Below are 22544 nucleotides of genomic sequence, written 5' to 3' on the forward strand. Positions count from 1 at the left end.
TATCACCATGTAAACAAAAGGATAAACTAACCCCATCAGATGACTTTTTAAACCTCACCACCAGAGGCTGGGATGGTAGGTCTGTGGCACAGCATTTGCCTGGCAAGCACAAGGCCTGGGTGTGGTTCAGCACTGCCCCCCAAATCAGCATGTGGTACAACAAAAGGGACCCCACATCCCTCAGTCTTCACCCCATTTAGGAGGCAGAAACTGAGTGTCCCCTGGGTTAAGTAACTGCCCATCAGAGGGATCCAAGTAGAGGAGGCAGGATCCCTGAGCCTGCGTGGCCTGGCCTGCTCCAGCACGCCACCTCTGGCCAGGTACACACATAGCCAACCCCCAGGCACTCCTAAGGCCAGTCATACTGCCTTCTCCAGTGGCTTTTTAAAAAGTATTTAAGATGGCTGCAGGGGACACACTGATAAACGGATTCACAGGAAGTCTGACCTTAGAACAAATGGAAACAACTTGGACCATCTTTATTTATGAAGTAAGTCTTAGATTTTGAGAATCTTCTCAATTATTTTCACGTCTATTTTTCCCATGGATAGATTTTTGTAAAAGAACTGATTTTAAAACCATAAAACTGACATTTAACCAAAGGTTTTTTACTTCCCAAGTCATATTCATCTATAAGCATGTTATACTGTGGAAATCACACTTAAGAAAATGGCCAAGGGCCTGGCAAAGATGCCTCCCCCAGAGAGCCCCTTGTTGCTGAACCTCCTCAGGCCTGCCCAATCAGAGGACCAAGTCCAATCTGACCCTTTCTGAGCACCCTGAAGGCCACTGACAATGACATCACAGGAGAATGTCTCTATTGTGGTCTAAGCTGACTAAAGAGCCACCTCCAGAACCTCCAAATCCCTAGAGAGGCATGCCTGGGTCCCCTCAACTGCACCCCTCCAGCCCCACCGCAGGCTGGCAGCGCCCCCTAGTGCTGACTTGGTTTCTTTATGGATGGGACTGACATTTCAAGGTCCACAATTAAAGGCTAAAAGCAAAGTTCCCTCTCCCAGACTTGCTGACAGTGGCAAACTGTCTTGAATTCTTTGCACCCAGAAAGACACAATACAGCTGCCTTCAGATTAAGGTGAAGGCTAAGAAGCGAGCCCTTCATGGGTCTGAGTATCCTGCCCCGAGGCGTCCTGTGCTCATCTGTGAGCCCTGCTACAGGCCTGCAGGTTGCCAGGGGCCACAAAGGCGTGACCACAGGACAAACACTGGTAAGTGAGCTGGTGTCCCGCCTCTTGGACTGGGAGCTGGAACTCCTCACTGGTCCCCATAGCAGTCTGAAATGCTTCTTAGCACCCACCCCAGGGCAACAGGTGCAGGAACAAGCTGGTCCCACTTCCAGGGAGAAGGGAATGTGATGACAGCCGCCCCTGCGGAGTTGCTCCTAGGCAAGGTTTAGGTGCAACTGTCCCAGGTTGTGACTGGGGCTCTTCACAAGAGCTGTTGGCCAAGGTTGGAGCTCTGCCCCGCAGCCATCTCTTTGACCTTCAAGAAGATGAGGTGTCAGTGGAAGCAGGTTTAGGTTTAAAGAGTCATCAGGAACTTTTTCAAATTTGAGGACAATTTGAGTGACGCCTCGGATTAAAAGGGCTCTTGATGCCAAATCTTTATCTATTAAAGCAACAGACCAAACACAGTCTTCTAACTTATGATCCACGTGGCTGGGAGAAGTCTGACGGCGTTGACAGAGAGGAGGCTCCCTGCCTGCACCTGCCCACTGAGGCCACAGGCACTCCCAACCTCAGGCTAGGGGTCTTGCCCATCAGTTTCTGACCTTCTTGGCGCGCAGGCTTGCCCCCAGTTTCTCTATTTTTATCCTGATATTCCAATAACCAGATCCTAGAAGAATTTTTTGAGGAACTGACCCAATTCTTCCTATTTTAATAGTGTACAAACTTTTCCCCACTGCTTGCTTGATTTGTTTTTTGTGGCACTGGGCACTGAACACAGGAGTGCTCTACTGCTGAGCTACAGGCCCCAGCCCTCCTTATTTATTTTTTTTAATACTTTTTAGGTGTTGATAGACCTTTATTTATGTGTGGTGCTGAGAATTGAGCCAGGGCCTCACACATGCTAGGCAAGCGTTCTATCACTGAGCCACAACTCCAGCCCCCCCTTCTTATTTTTTATTCTGAGACAGGGTGTCCCCTAACTTTCTGAGGCCGGCCTTGAGCTTGCAAACCTCCTGCCTCAGCCTCCTGAGTTGTTGGGGTTACAGGGGTGTGGCACCATGACTGGCTCATTGCCTTAAATTCCTTTAGAAAACACCAGACTGCAAGTATGATCAACCATACAAACATCAGGGACATGTTCTAGGCCACGTAGCGTTAAGAGAGAAACTTGCAGCTTTTCAATATACAACCCTCACGAGTTCCACAGGAAACCTGTACGTAAGGGCATCATCATTAGCCACAGAACCCACCAGGTCTGCTGGTATCAGGCTCCACACCAAGCCTCCTGGTACAAACTTCTCTTCCCTTGTTGAAATTTGTTTACTTTTTCTGATAGAATCTGGGTCTTCGATTCACTTGCCCTTCCTGTGTCTCATCAAATTCTCTTGCTCCAATTTTCCCTGATGCTCCAGGAAGTTTAAAATTATAATCTGTTGTGACGTAGGGAATCGTCCCTTCAGGTCCTCGCTGAAATGGAAACACAAAGAGAACACATGGAAACCTGTTCAGCCTGGGCCTCGAGTGTGCTCTCCACACCTGGGAGCCAATGTGAGGGGAAGAGGGGTCTCAGCCTGGTGCCGCAGGCACTGCTCCCTCCCTCAGGGGCCTCACTACTCTCACTGATTTGTGGTACTGGGAACTGAACCCAGGGGTACTTTGCCACTGAGCTGCATCATTTTTATTTTGAGTCACAGTATTACTAAGTTGTCCAGGCTGGCCTTGGTACTTGCGATCCTCCTGCCTCAGCCTCCTGAGTGGCTGGGATTACAGATATGCACCACTATGCCTCTGGCTTCAAAAGGCCTCTTGAAGCCACAGGCCTACCTACAAATGTGCAAGTGCCTTCTTTCTGTTTGATTTGGCTCCCCAAACACACCAAACCCCAGAAGAGGAGGTAGGTATGCTGTGTATTTGCATCCCTAAGCAGGTGAGAGCAAAGGAACACCCCAGCTCTATTGGCCCTTTGCTCCTATATTAACTGTGGGCTGCATAGATGCTGGGTGCCTCTGAAGACTGTTCACAAGAGGGACAGTCCTGCAGAGGCCACCACTGCGCTTCCCAGGACCCCTTCCTGTGGTAATGGCTCCACCCTGGGGCTTCTGACCACACACACCATGGCTGGCATCCCTGGGACTCGGAGGATAACATGACACTCTAATTGGCTCCACTCCCTAGAGAGCTGCCCCCAAGTCAGCTGCTCACCCTCTGCCATGGCCCAATCAGGCTCCCTGCAGGGCTGCCCCAGGGTGGGGCAGGGAGGAGTTACCTGGCTCTTGAAGATGCACTGTGGAATAGAAATGACCCCCACCAGGAGACAGTTCACAGTTCTCAATTCTTCTGGGGGCACGGGGGTCAGGATGTGGTACAGCCGCTTCTCCATGTCAATGCCTCTACAGATCCCTTTAAGACAGTTCACAACACTAAAATCAGTCTTTCCAGAGACATCAAAGCTCCCTGCCACTAAAAATTGCAGAATGGGGCCAGGCACAGAGGCATATGCCTGTAATCCCAGCTACTATGGAGACTGAGGTAGAAGGAGAGCAAGTTTGAGGCCAGCCTGGGCAACTTAGTGAGACCTTGTCTCAGTTTAAAAAAATAAAAGGGTGGGGCTGGGATGTGGCTCAAGCGGTAGCGCGCTCGCCTGTCATGTACAGGGCGCTGGGTTCGATCCTCAGCACCACATAAAATAAAGACGTTGTGTGTGCCGAAAACTGAAAAATAAATATTAAAAAATTCTCTCTAAAAAAGATAAAAAGTAAATAAAAGGGTGGGGACAGTACTGCAGGTTTTTTTTTTTTTTTTTTTTTTTAGAATTTCAGTATTTATTTTTTAGTTTTCGGCAGACACAACATCTTTCTTTGTATGTGGTGCAGAGGATCGAACCCGGGCCGCACGCATGCCAGGCGAGCGCGCTACCGCTTGAGCCACATCCCAGCCCCAGTACTGCAGGTATTACTCAGTGGTAGAGCACTTGCCTAGCAAGTTTGAGGCTCTGGGTTCAATTCCCAATACCAGAAAAACAAAAAAACAAACAAAAAAAACCCCAAAAACTGTAGAATGGCCTTGAAAACAAGTTTCAGTTTTAAGTGTATTAAGCTTTGAGAATACAAAGTGCAACCCAAAAACTCTGCACCTTTCCCTATTCAGCTGTTAGGAACCAAAATGAGCTACTGCAAAAGCCATGGACTATTATAACCAAGCTGAGAGAAGCACCCTGAAGATGAGCTAGGACTCCACCTTTCCCCATCACTGCTTTCTTCCCTGTACTTGGTACCAAACTGCATGACTTCTGTGGAAATGCTTTTGAGAAGTAATGCTGGACAGACCTGAAATGTACATTTAATTATTTAAGGATTTTGATAATTGTGGGTTACTTAGCCTTCCAAAACTCCATGCTGACATCATCAACCTCTGAGCTGGAGCATTCCATGAGGTGAAGATGGAGAAGGGGCAGTGGCATCACCTCTGCATTCAGGTCACCTGACTTTGGGGAGGGCTTGAAGAGAGGAACTAGGAGACTCCAGCTAAGCTTTCCCAAGAGCCCCTGTGGAAATGCAGTGCCTGGCTGGCATTGGGAAAAGATGGGCAGGAACCACACATATTTTGAAAATAGAAACCGTAAGAACTGCCAATGGACTGGAGGTGCCGGATGCGGTGAGGGGAGCCCAGGTAGGGCAAGGGGTCTGACTAACACCAGAGCCTCAGTTGGACAGAAGACCCCCATGGGGAGGTGTCTACTTGCAAAGGGGTTTGGAAGGCAGACTAGTCATGGGGGAAGTGTAGTGTGGGAGCAGTCAGTCCAAAGATGGAGAAGTCCCAGCAGTAGATGGGATGGCCTTGGGAAAGGTGTCCAGGGAGAGGGCCAGGTCAAGGCCAGTGGGAATTCTAGACACAGAGGAGCTGCGAGGAGAAGGAAAAAAAAATGCAATGTTTTTTCAGACGTCTTTAGCTGAGAGACAGCTACAATGTCAAGACCAATCATCTATGGCTGAAGTAGGACCTTTATAGCAAGGATAGAGACAAGCTTTACTCTGAACTCACCAAACCCCAAACAGTCACAGATGGGAGTCTGTGCCAGCAGGATGGGCCCCCTTGTGTAGCCTCTGACATCATCCAGGATCTTGCAAAGTCCAACCCAGCTGGCATTCACAGCATACAGTATATGAGTGGGGGCGACATCAGCATGAGTAATCCGGAGGGCAACTGCATTGAAAGGGACCTGGAAAATAAATGTGAACCCTTCTATTAACTATTTTTAATTTTCACAAGCTGACTTGCCATCTACATCTGCCAAACTGCCCACCAAAATAACAAATGAAGCACTAGCCAGTACTTGGCCATGGCTGCACGCTTTAATAAAGACCCTAACATACACACAGTGCTTGTGTGCACCAGCACACCTGCTACAAATCTAAACTGAATCCCCAGCACTTTCCTATCTACAGATACAAATAAATTCAAACTTGAAGATGTCCTAAATCAGTTAAAGCAGAGGGAGACTTCCAGCCAAGTATAAGTAAGATCTATCCACTGAGTGTTCTGATGTAAGAAAGTGAGAAGCAATCCCCAGACAGGCTCTATACGCTTCCTAACCTAAACACAGTAGATGAAGTAGGATGGACCACATTCCTAGAGCACAAGGTAAATGAAACACATGCAACTTTCTAGGTAATTTCAAATTTTAAAGTAGAAAAGTTATTTTCTTACATGTATTATTTAGACTTCAAAAGTAAACCTGTTATCCTAGCTCTTTGGGAGGCTAAGGCAGGAGGACTACAAGTTCCAGGCCAGCCTCAGCAACCTAGGGAGACCCTGTCTCAAAATAAAAAATAAAAAAGGCCGGGGATGTGGCTCAGTGGTAAAGTGCCCCCGGGCTCAATCCCTAGTACCTGCACCCCCCAAAAGAAAAGTAAATATAAAACAAAAAAGTGATAAAACTATTGGCAGGTAAGTTTCAAGTTCAGTTACAGAGTCATCTCCAAGCAAATAGATGACCCCATGAACAGAAACCCCATCAAACCACCTGCCTGTCTAGTGGAAAAGACTTGGAAGCCCACCCAGCTCTGCCAACACTGCCTGTGTGACCTTAGGCAGGGCCTCCACCTGGCTAAGCAGCTTTTGGAGCTATTAAGTGGGGACACTAAGGGCATTTTCCTCTCAGGCTACCATGTAACCACAGTCATTCCATGTGAGGGGCCCTGTAAAGGACCTGGCACAGAGTAGCTGCTCCAAAGCAGACAGGCCACCCAGCAGAGTGGACTCTGGGCTCTCCAGGCATGTTTGGGCTTGAGGCCCACCTAAACTTGTACTAGGCTACTGTGGGCAAGCTAACTCAAAGTCCCTTGGTCTCACAATCTGTAAAATGGGGACAGGAACGGGAGTTAACACAGGCTTAAAACAAAGCAGAGCACAGAGCATTCCTTTAAGAAATGCTGCCTACAAGCCTTCTGTGATCTGACACTGCCCACACACAGCCACACACAGCTGACGAATGCAAGTGTTGGAACTGACACTGGATTAGGAACAACACAAGAACACCAGTACCAGGCATGGAGCTGTGAACGCCCAGCACCAAGCTGGCTGCAGGGGTAAAGTGCCAGCTTTGCTAACTTTCTGCTGGGTCCCCTATCTCTGTACACCTTAATCTCTCCACCTGTGAAATAGAGATGATTATAGAACCTACATCACAGGTGGTTCTGAGGATTAAATGAGCCAAGAGTTAAGGGGTTAACTTAAATGAGTCAAGAGTTAAGGATGCACAGCATGTAGGAAGTCACGAGAAAAATGAAACAGACAATTTCTCCCACGTGTCCCAAATACCTGATAGGGTGTCAGGCCATGTAAAGGACTGAGTGGTTTTGGCACTGGGGGCAGCAGCTGGCTAAGATAACCTAACACTGCCAGTTCTCGAAAAATTCTGTTATGTGACTCCCTGCAAAGGTAAATGAGAAGGATGTAAGTAACTTCTTCCATATCCACTGTCCATGCAGAGACTCAAGTGTGGTCACCACCTAGGTGGCTTTTACACAACACGCTGAGCTGTGCTCTTCCAAGACATGCCCTCCCTAGGGCTGGGGTGTTGCTCAGTGGTACAGCAATTGCCCAGAACAAATGAGACCCGGGGTTCAAGCCCAGCACCACACCCACAAAGACACCCCCACCTTTATATCCTCAGTCTTGCCTTGATACAGCCCTGCTAGAAAACATAAGCTTCAAGATTTTCCTTAAGCTAAAGCTACTGGCACAGAGCTGGAGGACATCAATGGATGTTTCAATTGAGAAAATAGGATTCTCCTTAGTAACTGCATAACTATGATAGATTTGAAAATATTTTGGGCTGGAGATGTGGCTCAAGCGGTAGCGCGCTCGCCTGGCATGCGTGTGGCCCGGGTTCGATCCTCAGCACCACATACAAACAAAGATGTTGTGTCCACTGAAAAAACTAAAAAATAAATAAAATTCTCTCTCTCTCTCTAAAAAAAAAAAGAAAATATTTCGCTTTTGAAATGCTGAAGATAGAACCCCACAGGCTCATGCTCGCTAGATAAACGCTCAACCACTAAGCCATACCCTCAGGCCGGATATGAAAAGTTTTTGTGGCCTTATCCTTCTAAGGAAGTGAAAACAAAATGCCTCATTCAATCGAAGGAAACAGCTCTTCAGCCAGATGGTTTACTTACCTATTCCTTGAAGATTTTCTGGGTGAAAATTCTGAATAAACACATATAAGTTTATGTCCAGTAAAAAAAACTGAACTCTCTTTATCTTCGTCAGCAAATTCCAAATTATCTGCAAATTCTGGAAGTTCATAGCCACGGTTCCTAACTTTGGACTTGCTTTTTGTATACAAGCCATCCATGTCATCCACATAATCCGGGGTGAGGTTGGCCATCTGTTTACTCCGGGCAGAGCTGAGCTGAATGACGTGGGTGGGAGACAGCAACCGGATCAGGTCAATGAGCAGCAGAAGCCCTTCGTCTGTGAGGAAGGAGATGATGTGAGCACAGCTGCAGATTAGAGGGGAGCCTCATTCCAACCAGAAACAGAGACAGTCACCCTCAGGCAAAGAGACCATCAGCTTGCTGCTGAGCACAATGGTGTATGCCTGCAACCCCAGTGATCTGGGAGGCTGAGGCAGGAGGAAGGGAAGTTCAAGGCCAGCCTTTAGTGAGATGCCATCTCAAACTAAAAAGGGGTGGGGTTCAGTGGTAAAGGGCCCCTGAGTTCTATCCTAGTACCCCCCCCAAAAAAAACCCCAGAAAACAAAAAGATGGATAACTGGATATTTTTTTATCTAGGATATATAAGGAGCTCAAGCAAAGAAAAAGAAAAATCCCCAGGTAATCTGATTACAAATAAGCAATAGTGGCTGGGGATGCAGCTTTAGAGTGGCTGCCGAGCATGTGTGAGGCCTTGGGTCCAATCCCAGTGCAGCCAAAACAAACTAAAAATGGGCAAAAGGGCTAGGGGTGTAGCTCAGTGGTACAGCAGCTACTTAGCATGAGTCTAGGGTCTAGTCCAACTACTGCAAAAAAACAAAGACAAAACAACTACAACAACAAAACAAGCTAGGCATGATGGCACACGCCTCTAATCCCAGTGGTCAGGAAGCTTAGGCAGGAGGATTGCAAGTTCAAATCCAGCTTCAGCAAAAGTGAGGTGCTAAGCAACCCAGGGAGATCCTGTCTCTAAATAAATACAAAACAGAGCTGAAGATGTGGCTCAGTGGCCAAGTACCCCTGAGTTCAATCCCTGGTACTAGCCCCGAAAATAAACAAAAAAATAATTAGACACTCCTCAAATGATATCCAAATGTCCAACAGGTATAGATGGAAGAATGCATGACATTACCAGTTGTCAGGGAAACGCAAACCAAAACCACAGTGAGACATCTCTTCTGACAGAACAGCTATTATCCAAACAACAAAAAAGGGAGGCAAGGTGGCACACACCTGTAATACCAGCTACTCAGCTACTTGGAAGGCTGAGGCAGGAAGATCTCAAGTTCAAGGCCAGCCTGGGCTACTTAGTGAGTCCCTGTCTCAAAATAAAAAATAATAAAAAGGGTTGGGGATGCAGCTCAGTGGTAGAGCATGTTTGAGTTCAATCTCCAAACAAAAACCTGCCAAAAATGCTGGCAAAGATATAGAAAAAAGGGAACTCTGACACACAGTTGGTGGGAATGCAAATTATAACAGCAGGGGCTGGGGATACGGCTCAGCTGGTGGAGTGCTGGCCTTCCATGCACAAGACCCTGGGTTCAACCCCCAGCACCACAAAAAAAAAAAAAAAAAAAAAAAATTATGGAAATTCCTCAAAAAATAAGAACGGCACGCCTGTAGTCCCAGTGGCTCAGGATGCTGAGGCAGAAGGATCACAAGGTCAAAGACAGCCTCAGCAACTTAGTGAGACCCTGTCTCAAAATAAAAAATAAAAAGGTTGGGTATGCGGCTTAGTGGTTGAGGGCCTCTGGGTTCAATCCCCAATACCAAAAAGAAAAAAAGTTGACAGTGGAAAGAGGCTGAGGAGAAGAGGGAGGAAGGGAAGGGAAGGGCATGTTCCCTCCATAGAACAAATGAATTCTGACCTTCCATTGAACAACAGGTGACTATTAATAAGGACAATGTACCATGCATGTATTTCAAAAAAGCTAGAAGAAAAGCTATTAAAATGTTTTCAGCACAAAGAAACACTGAGGTCTGGGGAGGCAGCTAGGCCACCCTGGCCTGCACATGCACAGCATGTGCTCATCGAGCACCCACGGCACCCACACCCATGTGCTGCTCAGGCTGGTCACGCTCCCCGTGCCACTCATTACCTGTCACCCAGCCCATAGTGTTGATGATGAGCGGGCACTCTCTCTTATAAGAGCTGAACACGTATTTTATTATCTCAATATAATTCTCGTAGTTGTTCTCACAAGAAGGTTTCCCATAATATACCATCTTCTGTGGTGTCCTCTGGTGGGTGAACGGTGGTCCTGGAAGATGAAGAGCAGAATAACAGGCCAGGTTAGGGATGCAGCTGGAGAGCAACCATCCAAAGCACACAACAGGAACAGCTGTGGTTCCATTTTTGGAAGAGTAAACTTTCATCTGAACCTGAAGACAGGCTCACTTTTACCATATAGTTATCAATGATGCCCTCCGTGGCCATTCCTTCATCCAGCTGCTGAACATCTGCTGCCTGTTGCCCTGGCTCCCCTCACTGAGATGCCCTGTGGGCAAAGAGAAGCCTTCCCTATGCCCAGGGATCCCCTCCTGAGAGGGTGAGGATGGACCCCCAGCAATGCTCCTGGATACACAGCTGACTGCTCTGTTCATAGTTCCCCAACTTTCACAAAAGCCCTGCAGTGAGCAGTGGCAAGATCCCCACTTTTAGATGAGGAAACAGGAAGGGATGAAGAGACTGAAATCAGAGAGCCGGCGATGCCTAGCTGGGTGGGAACTCGGGCAGCTCAGCTCCAAAGCTCCACCATAATGCTCAACAGTCCAGCTCAGTCACTTTGTCTCCTCTGCTCAGGGACAGAGAGTATAGCCAATGAGGCCAGGGCCAGTATAGCCAGCCATCAGCTGGTGACTAGGTGGGAGGTGGTGACCAGGAGCACATGGTGCCCAGGTCAGGACTAAGCCCTGGTTCACATGGGTAATACAAGGCCACCTGGGACAGAGATTCTCCATCATGGCTGTGTAGCCATGATGCAAGAGCTGGGATTCAGTGGGTGAGGCCAGAGTGCTCACAGCCCCAGCTGGGGGGCACTTTTTTGGTACCAGGGGTTGAATCCAGGGGCACTCTACCTCTGAATTACACCTCTGGACTTTTTATTTTGAGAAGGATCTTGCTAAATTGCCAAGGCCAGCTCCGACATTGTAATCCTCCTGTCTTGATCTGCCAAGTCTCAGGAATTACAGTTGGCACCACTGTACCTGGCCAAACTCTGGTTTTCAAATACCAGTCTCCAAAAGGGTATAGGCCGGGCCTGATGGTTCATGTGTGTAATGCTAGCGGCTGAGACAGGAGGATCAAAGAGTTCAAAGCCAGGGCTGAGATTGTCGCTCAGTGGTAGGGTGCTTGCCTAGCAAATGTGAGGCACTGGGTTCGATCCACATTAAAAGAATAAAGTATGTCCATGTACAACTAAGAGATTAAAATAAAAAAGAGTTCAAAGCCAGCCTCAGCAATAGCAAGACGCTAAGTAACTTAGTGAGACCCTGTCTCTACATAAAATACAAAATAGGGCTGGGGGATGTGCCTCAGTGGCCGAGTGCTCCTCAATTCAATCCCTGGTACCCCCCCCCCCCAAGAAAAGGTATAGGAATTTTTGGTCCTCTCATTCTAAGCCTAGGATAGAGAAAAAAAGCTCACCTCTGAGGGCTGGGGGTACGGCTCAATAGCTTACCAAGCTCAAGAAGATGGGTTCCACCCTAGCATGGGGTGTGGGGGGAGACACCCTGGAACATTTTGTTTTCCAAGAAAGTAAGGAATAGCTCAGAAAAGTATAGGACCAAGAGCTGGCCTAGAGTCAGCAGGGTGTGGAGCCTAGACTAGGGAGGCAGTCAGGTTGGCGGGGAGGGGGCGCTCCAGAACAAGTGAGTCCAAGGAGACAGCCAGAGACTAGGGAGGTTAGGGGCTGGGTTGTGGCCCAGTGGTAGAGCACTTGCCCAGCAGGGGTGAGGTACTGGGTTCAATTCTTAGCGTCACATATCAATTTCTTTTTTTTTTTTAATTGTAGATGGACACAATATCTTGAATATTTTACTTATTTACTTGTTTGTTTGTTTGTTTTTACGTGGTGCTGGGAAACTAACCCGGTGGTGCTTGAGAATGAACCCAGTGCCTCACAGAGGTGAGGCAACTGCTCTACCACTGAGCTATAACCTCAGCCCCTCACAAATTAATTTCTAACAGACTTTCCCCCAGAAATGAAAAAGCTGATCTTCAAATTCATTTGGAATTACAAGGAACCTCCAAAGGCCAAAACAATCTTAAAAAGAATAAAGCTGGGGGTTGGGGTTGTGGCTTTGTGGTGGAGTGCTTGCCTAGCATGAACGAGGTGCTGGGTTTGATCCTCAGCACCACATAAAAATAAATAAATAAAAGTATGGTGTCTATCTACAACTAAAAAATATATATATATAAAAAAAAAAAGAATAAAGTTGACTCATACTTCTTGTCTACACAGCTCTGGGGGTCCTAGCTCTGATCATCAGGCACCCAACAGGAAAGGAGGAAGTGAGGCTGTCTCTACTTACAGCTGACTAGCTGACTTGACCTTATACACAGCCATGATCTTACATGTAGAAAACCCACAAGATTCCACCAAAAAGCACCATCAGAAAATAAATCCAATAATGTTGTGGGACACAGAATCAACATTAAAAAAAAAAAATCAATAGCATTTCTATGTGTTAATAAAAAACCATGTAGGGTCTGGGGATGAAGCTCAGTGGCAGATGGCTTGCTCTTGCTTTGCAGATATAGGCCCTGGGTTAGATCCTGGCACCAGAAAGGAAATTTTCTTAAATGGATAAAGGACCTGACCTAACTTCAAAACTTACTAGAAAGCTATAATAATTAAAGCAGTGTAGCACTTGAAATAAGAACAGACATAAAGACCAACAGAATAGAACTTATAAGCCTGAAATATATAGTCAGATGATCTGAGAGACTGTTCAGTGGGGGAAATCTATAGACATATAAGAAACAACCAACCTGGACCTGTTCCTTATACTATGCAAATACGAACTCTAAGCATAACAAAGATTTTAGACTTGAGAGTCAGAATGAAAACATTCTTAGAAAACAAAAGCTTCATGACACTAGATTTGACAACTTCTAAATGCCATAGAAATAAAGAATCCAATTGAAAAAATGCAATATTCAGCTGCCTGTAATATTCAGGGGCACAGGAGGATCATGAGTTCGGAGCCAGCTTCAGCAACTCAGCAAGGCCCTGAAGAACTCAGTGAGACAGTCTCCAAATAAATAAAATACAAAAAAGGACTGGGGATGTGGCTAAGTGGTTATAAGTGCCCCTGGGTTCAAGCATTGGTTAAAAAAAAAAAAAAAAACTGTATTCAAGGACTTCAATAGACATGTACTCAAAGATTTACAAATGGTCAGGAACAGTGGCACAAACCTCTCACCCCAGTAACTCTGGAGGCTGAGGCAAGAGGAATGCAACTCGAGGAGAGCCTCAGCAACTTAGTGAGGCTCTGTTTCAAAACAAAAAGGATGGAGGCCAGGTGCAATGGCGCATACTTGTAACCCCAGTGGCTTGGGAGGCTGAGGCAGGAGGATCATAAGTGCAAAGTCAGTATTAACAATCCCTCAGCACCTCAGTGAGACCCTACCTCTATTTCTAAATATATATACATTATATATATATATAATTATATAACATATATATTATTTTTTTAAGGGGCTGGGGTTGTGGCTCAGTGGTAAAACGCTCGCCTAGCACAGGTAAGGCACTGGGTTTGATCCTCAGCACCACATAAAAATAAATAAATAAAAATAAAGGCATTGTGTCCACCTACAACTTAAAAAAGGGGGAGGGGACTGGGGATGTGGCTCTATGCTAAAGTGCCTCTAGGTTCAATCCCTGGTACTCCACCTCCCCCAAAATGATACGCAATTGGCTAATAAACACAGGTTAAATATAAAGTCACAAAAAAGTGAAAGCAGAGCCTTGAACGGGAACCAGTGCCGCATGTTCCTAATGGCACTCTCCACAACAGCCAAAGCATGGAAACAACCCAAGCGTCCACCAATGGCTGCATGGAAAAACTAGTAGAAAAACACGTGGAACGGAGTAATATTCAGTTGTAAAAAAGGAGCTGAATTTTGATACACACGCCAACATGGAAGGACCCTGCAAACACAATGCTGAGCAAAAAGAGTCAGACGACAGCAGGATAGGCACTGCAAGACTCCACTCATACAGGGTCTGCAACAGGAGAATTCATAGGAAGTAGAGGGAACCTATCAGAAACTAGGGGACAAGGGAGGAGGGGATTTCTGTTCAATGAGTATAGCATTTCACATGAAATAATTAAAAAGTTTGATACAGAGTTGAGGGTCACAAAACATTGTATATGGACTTTATGTCCCTGAATTATACATACAAATGGCTAAAATGATGAACACATTTGTATATATATATATATTTTTAATATTTTTTTGAGAGAGAGAGTGAGAGAGAGAATTTTAATATTTATTATTTTTTAGTTATTGGCGGACACAACATCTTTGTTTGTATGTGGTGCTGAGGATCGAACCCGGGCCGCACGCATGCCAGGCGAGCTCGCTACCGCTTGAGCCACATCCCCAGCCCACATTTGTATATTTTATTAAAATAAAGCAACAAGGAATTCCATACTGGATTCTGAACCAGGTAACTGGTGAATTCTGACTGAAATCTGCACTGCACCACTGTGCATTTCTTGGTTTGGAGAGTTGTAGAAGGTCCCATAAAACATTAATATCAGGACAGGTGTGCTGATATTAATTTACACAAAGCAAAATAAGGAGCAATTCCACTTCCCAAACAGAAACTCACCCTAATGGGTGTGTGGAGGCTGGAGGTGTGGCTATGCAGAGACCTGGGTTTGGTGGAATGCGCTCACTTTCTCTAGTCTATATGTAAGACTGAGTTTTGGGCAGGTATCATTATTTTTGAATTTTATGAAATCAAGACAATGAAGAATTACATAATACATACCCAGAACTGGTTCCGTAATATTAAGCAAAGAGATGCAACCCGGAGGAGTGAATTCGGTCTGGCCCAGGTCACATTCCAGATAGTCAAGGCAGGAAATACTGAAAATGTTTAAAAAGGAAAAGAAAGAAAATCTCAACTAGTTTTACTCTGTGGAAAGGAGAAATCAGATAGTCAGAGTTCCACATGACACAGTTGTAATGCACGCCATGCAGCAATTTCAGGCAGAATGCTCCAAGAGACAACCACCAAGCGCAGGCCTGCCTATAGTGACCTTGCACAGCAGATGTGCGACTTGGCCTCTTCACGATTCCATCTTCAAAACTACTCATCCCCACTCTGACTCTCGGCATCTGTACCTCAGCACCACAAACATCCAGAGACCAAGTGCCTGCCCTCGCCAGTCACCCACAGGCCCTAAGGCAGTCCGAGCCCAGCCTGCAGCCTCAAGGTCACTGCATCCCCAGTGCATCACTGTCAGCAAGCAGCTCTGCACAGCCTTGTACAAATCTATGTCCATAGAGAAGGCAGGACGAGGTTCCGACATACTGTTCCAATAAAAAATCCTGCCTAGGCTGGGGATGTGGCTCAAGCGGTAGCATGCTCGCCTGGCATGCGTGCGGCCCGGGTCCGATCCTCAGCACCACATACAAACAATGATGTTGTGTCCGCCAAAAAATGAAAAATAAATATTAAAATTCTCCTCTCTCTAAAAAAAAAATGTGTTCCTTCCTTTCTCTCTTCTCTACTTTCTTCCTTTCTCATAAAAAAAAAAAAAAAAAATCCTGCCTAGGGCTGGGGATGTGGCTCAAGCAGTAGCATGCTTGCCTGTCATGCGTGCGGCGCTGGGTTCGATCCTCAGCACCACATACAAATAAAATAAAGATGTTGTGTCCACCGAAAACTAAACAATAGGGCTGGGGATGTGGCTCAAGCGGTAGCGCGCTCGCCTGGCATGCGTGCGACCCGGGTTCGATCCTCAGCACCACATACCAACAAAGATGTTGTGTCCGCCGAGAACTAAAAAATAAATATTAAAAAAAAAAAAAAGAAAACTAAAAAAAAAATCCTGCCTAAACTCTAGCAAGAGAATAAAGGCATTCTTACCTATTTAACAACTGGTTAATCAGGTATCTGTTAAATGTTGACTTTCCAACGTCCTGGGCGCCACAGACCAGAACAATAGGGCAGCCATCTGCTTCTTCTGGAGGTGAAACACACAGGGCTGGAATTAGTAGTCTTCTTCAGTCCTTTAATCACAAGCAGGAGTCCTCTGAAGCTTCAGTGGACAACGCCCAAATTTACCAAAACATACTCACCAGAAGAAACACTGACCAACTCCTCCAGGGCTGACAGGGCACTCACACTTAAATTAAGTGATCTTTTCTTTTTCTCTTTTCTGATGCCAACAGATTTCAAGGCAAAATATTCAGCATTAATCTGGAAAGTTGAAATCTGAAATATAACAATTTAAACTTTAAGAAACAGTGAAAACTATGTACATTTTTCATCATTTCTAAATTTAGAAACCCTAACACAGTTGTAAAATATGAAAGGTAAGTTTGGTCCCTCCCTTTCTCTCACCACCCCAAATCCAACCCCCGGCAAGCCCATCAACCCCTCCTGAAGCAGTCCGTGGTCGGCACCATGGCCCCACAGCACATGCTAACTCCAGAACTGCCAGGATCTCTGCAGAAGGCTCCTTAGAATACAAAAGGACTGGAAACCTAAAAATGATAGTCATAGGAAAAATTCAACACAGGCCCACAGCCGTGAAACACGCTGGTGATAACATCAGTGGACGGGGAGGCTGAGGCAGGAGGACCATGAGTTCAAAGCCAGCCTCAGCAATTTAGCAAGGCCCTATCTCTACCTAAAATATAAAAAGGGCTGGATGTATGCTCAGTGGTTATATACCCCTGGGTTCAACCTGGGTATGGGAGAAATAAAAAAGAGCATAAGCAACAAAACAACAGTGGACGTTAAGTCCTGGGTGGGGAGCTGTAAATAAGTGAAAAACCACTGCCCAATCCTGGTGATTCGGAACAGTCACTCCCCAGTGGCAGAGGCTTGGACACACATCTTCCTGAGGCTCCACCAAGCTGCTGGATTCTACAGTGGATCAAAGCTCAATCACGAAAGGCCGCACTGCCCACTCCATGTAAACCTCCCCACCCAGTGACTACCCTCGTCCCATGTCCACTGTGGGAGAAGACATTTGTCAGTGGCCTTCTTTTTTTTTTTTTTTTTTTAAAGAAAGAGGAGATGGAGAGAGTCGGAGAGAATTTATTTATTTATTTTAGTTTTTCGGCGGACACAACATCTTTGTTGGAATGTGGTGCTGAGGATCGAACCTGGGCCGCCCGCATGCCAGGCGAGCGCGCTACCACTTGAGCCACATCCCCAGCCCTGTCAGTGGCCTTCTGACTGCCCCTGGCCCTCCCTGGACACCTATTCCAAATGGACTGTTCCTCCTCAGGCCAAGAGCCTGGTAGCCAGACCCTCCCAGTGGGGCTGAGGGGCTGATAGTTCTGGCTACTCTCTCACCGCCCCCATCATCCCCACCTGCTGTGCAAGCATGGAGTTTTAAATTTTCATCTTTTTTGTTGTTTTTTGTGGTATTGGTGATTGAATCCAAGAGTCCTCTACCTCTGAGCTTCATCTTTACCCCTTTTCTTAATTAAATGAGATCAGGCCTTGCTAAATTGGTCAAGATGGCCTTGAACTAGTGACTCTCTTGCCTCAGCAACCCTGATTTAAATTCCATCTCACCAAGAACAAAACTTTCCTGATCATACTTACCCTGCTTCACTCTCCCCCTTCTCTTTATAGTAAAGTCCTTTGAATCCCCTCTGCTGTCCAGTCCTAAATTTACAGTCCAACCTCTTCCCTCAATTCTGGCTCACATACTCCACTGCCCAGTTGGCATTTCCAGTTAGACGCCTCACAGGTGTCTCCAACCAGCATGCCCTGGCTGGCCACCACAGTGCCTGCCTCAGTCAGAAGCAACTCTACGTATCCAGATGCTGAGGCTAACAAGCCTGGTTCTACTCCATGATTCTTTTCTGTTTTGTTTTCAGTGCTAGAGATCAAACTCAGGCTCTCACGCATATCAAGGACATGCTTGACCAATGAGGTACACTCCAGCCTCTGTGATTCTTCCTTACAACTCATATCCAGTCTGTCCACTAATCCTATGGGCTCTGATGTAGTTCAGTGGTAGATCATATGCCTAGCACATGAGAGGATTTGGGTTCAACCTCAGTACAGCAAAAAAAAAAAAAAATTCACAAATTAAACTCACTTCTGGCTCATGGGAGACATTTATAGTAATGGAACTTAACTTCAGAAGATTAATAACACAGCCAACAAAAATTTAGAGATGAGAAGGAGAGATGGGTGTGTAAATGATTTAAGTCATTCTTGCATTGTTTAGAGAAAGTAACCATTAACCAACTACAACTTGAAATGATGGCCTCTGCTGGATGATGGAACTGAGGAAGGGAGGAGAGACATTTCTCATGATAACCCTTTCTATTCCGACAACTTTCTAACTATTGGCACACATGACATTCTGCAGGATCTACCACACTAACAGGACAGATCTTCCAAGAATGCATCCTACATAGTCATTTGATATGACAACTTCGGTGCAAATAATTAACAAAACTCTGGATGAACTGGTTATACCTCTTGTGTGAAAATGTAAGATAAACCTGGATAGCTGGTTAGGAAGTTTACAGTGGAGTTCTTCACACGTTCTAGCATCACAATGGAACACAAAGGAGAAAAATTCTTCATTGCCCAACATCTGTCCTCTGTAAAGAGAAAAGCAAACCACTGTAGAAGTAGCAATTCATCTAAATTCTCTGCTCATAAGGCAGCATCTCTTCAAACTGTAAACTTTTTGAGAGTTGGAATTCCGGCTTCAGGCCTTGGCAATTATAATCATTTGAAAAATCGTGAAAAATAACAAAGTTACCTCTTCTAACTCCTAGGACCCTTGGGAGGGATTAAAAAAAGTATTTAGCACAATATGGACACCAAGGTAAGCAGCAAAAATCGTTAACTTTATGATAGTAGGCCCTCAGTAAATTACCCAGTTCTTTTCATTACCCAAGTTAAGATGAGATCTGAGCAAAATCCGGGCTTCCTTTCTCATCTCCTTCTCTCTCTTCTCAGACATGGAGTAATGAACTGCATTAATGTTCAGGTAGGCATGGGTATAGGTAGAGAAGATATCTTGGGCAGGCTGGCCTTGGCTGATGAGGAAACCAAACACCTCCACCTGGCCATAGAGGCAAGTCAATCGGCAGATCCCGCTAAAAGTAAAAGTCTAATGGGGAAGGGAAAAAATGCGGAAATGATTACAGACCCTCTTACTAATAATAGAGAAATTCTAAAATCTTAACTTGCCATTTACATATCAAAAGGCGGCTGATGTTTTACACAACAGAACACACAGTACAAGGTGCCCCCACATGCCTTATTATTATTATTACTACTATTATTTGCAGTTGTAGATGGACAGAATGCCTTCATTTCCTTGCTTTGGTGGGATGCTGCGCCCCCGCCCCCGGTCTTAACCTCAGGTCACGCTCCCCGGCGGCTCCAGAGAAAGCCTGGGAGTTCCACAAGGCGAAGCAGAGGGCCCGCGCGGCGCTCAGCCCTCCACCCGCTCCAGGCACCCAGGTACCCTCCTCACCAGGCCACCGCCTGCCAAGCCTTTCTCGTTCCCGCCGGTGCCGGGTCTGAGTGGACCGGCAGCTCTCCTGCCCGATACCGGGAGGTCACCTGCTCCTCGGTGCGGAAGCACGTGCAGCAGAGGACGGTGACCGCTCAGAACCGGGTGGGAGCGCCAAACGCGATCGAGCACGACCCACCGGCACCCGCGGGCGCCCGGCCGCAGGGCCACCGGAGGGAGGCGCCACCCACCTGCTCCGCGGGCAGCAGCATCAACGCGCGGCCCGGGCCCAGCTGCCGCACGGACCAGGCGGGGGGGTTCTGGGGGCCTTTCGTGGAGGCAGCCGGTTCCGGCTCGGGGCCGGGCTCGGGCTCGGGCTCGGGCTCGGGGTCCGCGGCCTTGGGTCTCCGCGGCGCCGGCGCGCGCGAGCACTGGCCGGAGTCCTCGCGCCAGTCCGCGCCCGCCGCGTGGGCCTGCAGCAGGCGTCGTCGCAGGCGCCGCCGGCCGCTCCAGCGCAGGGTCCAGAGCCGGCGGCGGGGCCGGCGGCTGAGGATGAGCTGGGGCCGGGCCTTGCGGACCCGCAGCCACGTAGAGCGGCTGGGGCCGCGCCGCAACTCCAGCACCGAGTCAGCCATGCCGTCCGTTCTGTGTCCGCCGCGCGAGAATCTCGCGAGATCCCGTCGCTCCCTCCGCGGCCCTAGGGGCGGCCTGCTGGAGCGGCCTCGGGGGTGGCTGGCGCCCTCTGCCGACGACCTCCGGCAGAACATGCGGTGCCCCAAGGCCTCAGGAGAGGTTATTGCTGGCCTGGGGGCCTCTGTGGTCCCACAGTGGGCCCCATTTACATTATGCAAAAGTTCAACCCCGGGCCGGCTGGAGAGGGAAAGCCAGAAACCACCAGGTCTCCTCCGGAAATCCACCTGGGATTTATTTTTCCTTTAGAAAAAGCTCCAAGATTGGCATTTTAAACAAAGTCAGCCTTTTTGCATACCTTTTGTTTGCATGTATTTGTCTTTGGGCTGAAGGGACCAACCCTGGATAACAAGGCTGAACTATTCGGTCAGTGTCAGAAAATTGGGAACTGAGAATGGGCATGTCAATTCAAAGCCATATCTCAGTTGACTGAGGCACAGGTAAAGGATTCTAAAGCCTGCTGCTTGTCAGCTCAGTGGTGCACACCGGTACTTCCAGTTTTTGTCGAGGCTAAGGCAGGAGAATCACCTGAGCCCAGGAGTCACAGCCCAGCCTAGACAACACAGCAAGACCCTGTTTCCAGCCAAGCATGGTGGAGTACCCCTGTAATCCTACGGGCCCCAGAGACCGAGGATCACGAGTTGAGTTCAAAGCCAGCCTCAGCAACTTAGTGAGGCCCTAAGCAACTTAACTATACCTTGTCTCAGAAGAAAAAAAAATTAAAGAGCTGGGGATATAGCTCAGTGGTAAAGCGCCCCTGGGTTCAATCCCCAGGACCCCCAAACAAAACAAAAACCCCCAACTCACTGATAGAAGCCCACAGCACTCAGAGAAACTGTGTTCCAGCTTCCCTGGTGCTCAAAATGCTAGTGCTCCCTTTCAGAGCCAGGTGAAGCCACAGGCACCCGAGCAAGGACAAAACCCACATGGTCCAGAGGAGGGGTCACTGGGTGCTGCCTGGTTTGCATCCATGCCCTGGTCCTGCCCAGTTCCTGAGTGGGACCACAGGCCCGGAAAACCAAAAGAAGCACCCTAGCTTCTACAACTGGACTCCAGTCCCACCCCTTTCAGGAGCCTCAACTTGTGAAGTACCTGGGCAACTGCCCTCTCTTCTATTTAAGGCAGGCTTTGGCAGACGCTGCTGCTTGCCATGCTGGGCACAGGGGCACCTGGCCAGTATGTCACCATGGGTGGCTCACCTGGCAGGCTTGCAACTCTCCATCGCCTGCTGCTGGGCTTTCAGCTGCCACAAGACGTGGTTCTCCCCTGATTTCAGCCTCCCAGGGGATTTCCTCCTTGCAGGCCTATTCCCTCTCCATACTGACTGTCTGCAGGTGAGACGCAGACCCCAGGTGACCCTGTGTGACAGGTAAGTGAGGGACCAGCAGAGCTGTCACTTAGTGTGACCTGTGGCTGCAGGGCCCTTCTACTGGCCTCTGGGCTACTCCTTGAGCTCCCACCCCCAGTCCCTCCCTCCACAGTTGCCACCTCCAAATGCTTCTGCCAGCTTCCATTTTGTGATGGATTCCTTTGTCCTTGCTGTTAGAGTGAGTCCATTCAAGTTTCCTGACTTTTCTCCCCGAGGGAGAAAGGACTGAGGCAGATGCCCCACACAGGCGGCCATCCAGGTAGAGAATGCTTACTACTTCTCTCTGAAAGGAGACAGCTGCTTGTGAACTGTCACAGGAGCCTGGGGAATGCCTTTGGTCTCCGGGAGGCTTGCACTTGAAACTCTCCTGATTGCTGGCCCAGGATGCAGGTTCTGAAATGTGGACCAGATCAGAACCTGCAGGCAGGAGCTAAGAAAAGAAGCCCAGGCTGGGAGAGAGGCTGGGGGAGGACCCCAGGAAACTGGCTTCAGGTAACTGAAGGAGTTTGTGTGCAGGAAACAGTGGGCCTCCTCTGAGGAACTTGGAGTAGAAGGGATGCGAAAGATGGGGGAACCTTCTAGGAGGTCAGGATGCTGGAGAGCACCACAGGCCAGCATGCCCTTCAATCAGGGACCAACCACATCCTCAGCTTGTCCCTGTTGTGACAGCAGTTCCCAGAGTAGGGGCACAGAGGCTCACAGGCCCTCAGCAGTTTCCTAAGGTCCCAGTGAGAAGCACTAGTTAACTAGTTAACCAGGTGAAGCCGGTGTACTGGTTATTTATATATACGCATGTGTGTATGTGTGTGTGTGTGTGTGTGTATTTGTAGATGGACACAATACCTTTATTCTGTTTATTTTTATGTGGTGCTGAGGATTGAACCCAGTGCCTCA

The 22544-nt window shown here is 47.7% G+C and overlaps 2 protein-coding genes across 3 annotated transcripts in view; one reads left to right on the top strand and one right to left on the bottom strand.

The window, feature by feature from the left end:
* Positions 1–94: 94 nt before the first annotated feature.
* Positions 95–20235, bottom strand: Nol9 (nucleolar protein 9). Of its 2 annotated transcripts, none has more exons than XM_026386156.2 (12): positions 19843–20235; positions 19024–19243; positions 18598–18725; positions 16227–16362; positions 16015–16111; positions 14911–15008; positions 10006–10167; positions 7868–8165; positions 7008–7119; positions 5229–5406; positions 3454–3587; positions 95–2654 (listed from the first exon to the last, which is right to left on the bottom strand). In XM_026386156.2, exons 1-12 carry the CDS (start codon positions 20224–20226, stop codon positions 2508–2510), a joined length of 2094 nt encoding a protein of 697 aa, XP_026241941.2. In that variant the 5' UTR covers positions 20227–20235; the 3' UTR covers positions 95–2507. The 2 variants fall into 2 exon arrangements, with proteins under 2 accessions (XP_026241941.2, XP_026241942.2); XM_026386157.2 differs by lacking the exon at positions 95–2654 and adding an exon at positions 4926–5087 and having other exon boundaries at positions 3507–3587.
* Tas1r1 (taste 1 receptor member 1) overlaps positions 20225–22544 on the top strand; it is a 9715-nt gene continuing 7395 nt past the window's right edge. The window contains exons 1-2 of the mRNA XM_026386162.2: positions 20225–20393; positions 21488–21650. Coding sequence (XP_026241947.2) covers positions 20225–20393; positions 21488–21650 — 332 coding nt within the window. The remainder of the gene's footprint in view (positions 20394–21487; positions 21651–22544) is intronic.

The sequence above is a fragment of the Urocitellus parryii genome, chromosome 11, assembly GCF_045843805.1.
Source record: "Urocitellus parryii isolate mUroPar1 chromosome 11, mUroPar1.hap1, whole genome shotgun sequence".
Lineage (NCBI taxonomy): Eukaryota > Metazoa > Chordata > Mammalia > Rodentia > Sciuridae > Urocitellus > Urocitellus parryii.

Excerpts from the sequence above, each read along its gene's own strand:
- Nol9 (XM_026386156.2), bottom strand. The coding sequence starts at position 20,226 with ATGGCTGACTCGGTGCTGGAGTTGCGGCGCGGCCCCAGCCGCTCTACG. Across the intron at positions 16,363-18,597 it reads CTTACATTTTCACACAAGAG|ATTTCAACTTTCCAGATTAA; the intron begins GTATAACCAGTT and ends GTTATATTTCAG. Across the intron at positions 10,168-14,910 it reads TATTACGGAACCAGTTCTGG|GACCACCGTTCACCCACCAG; the intron begins GTATGTATTATG and ends TTCATCTTCCAG.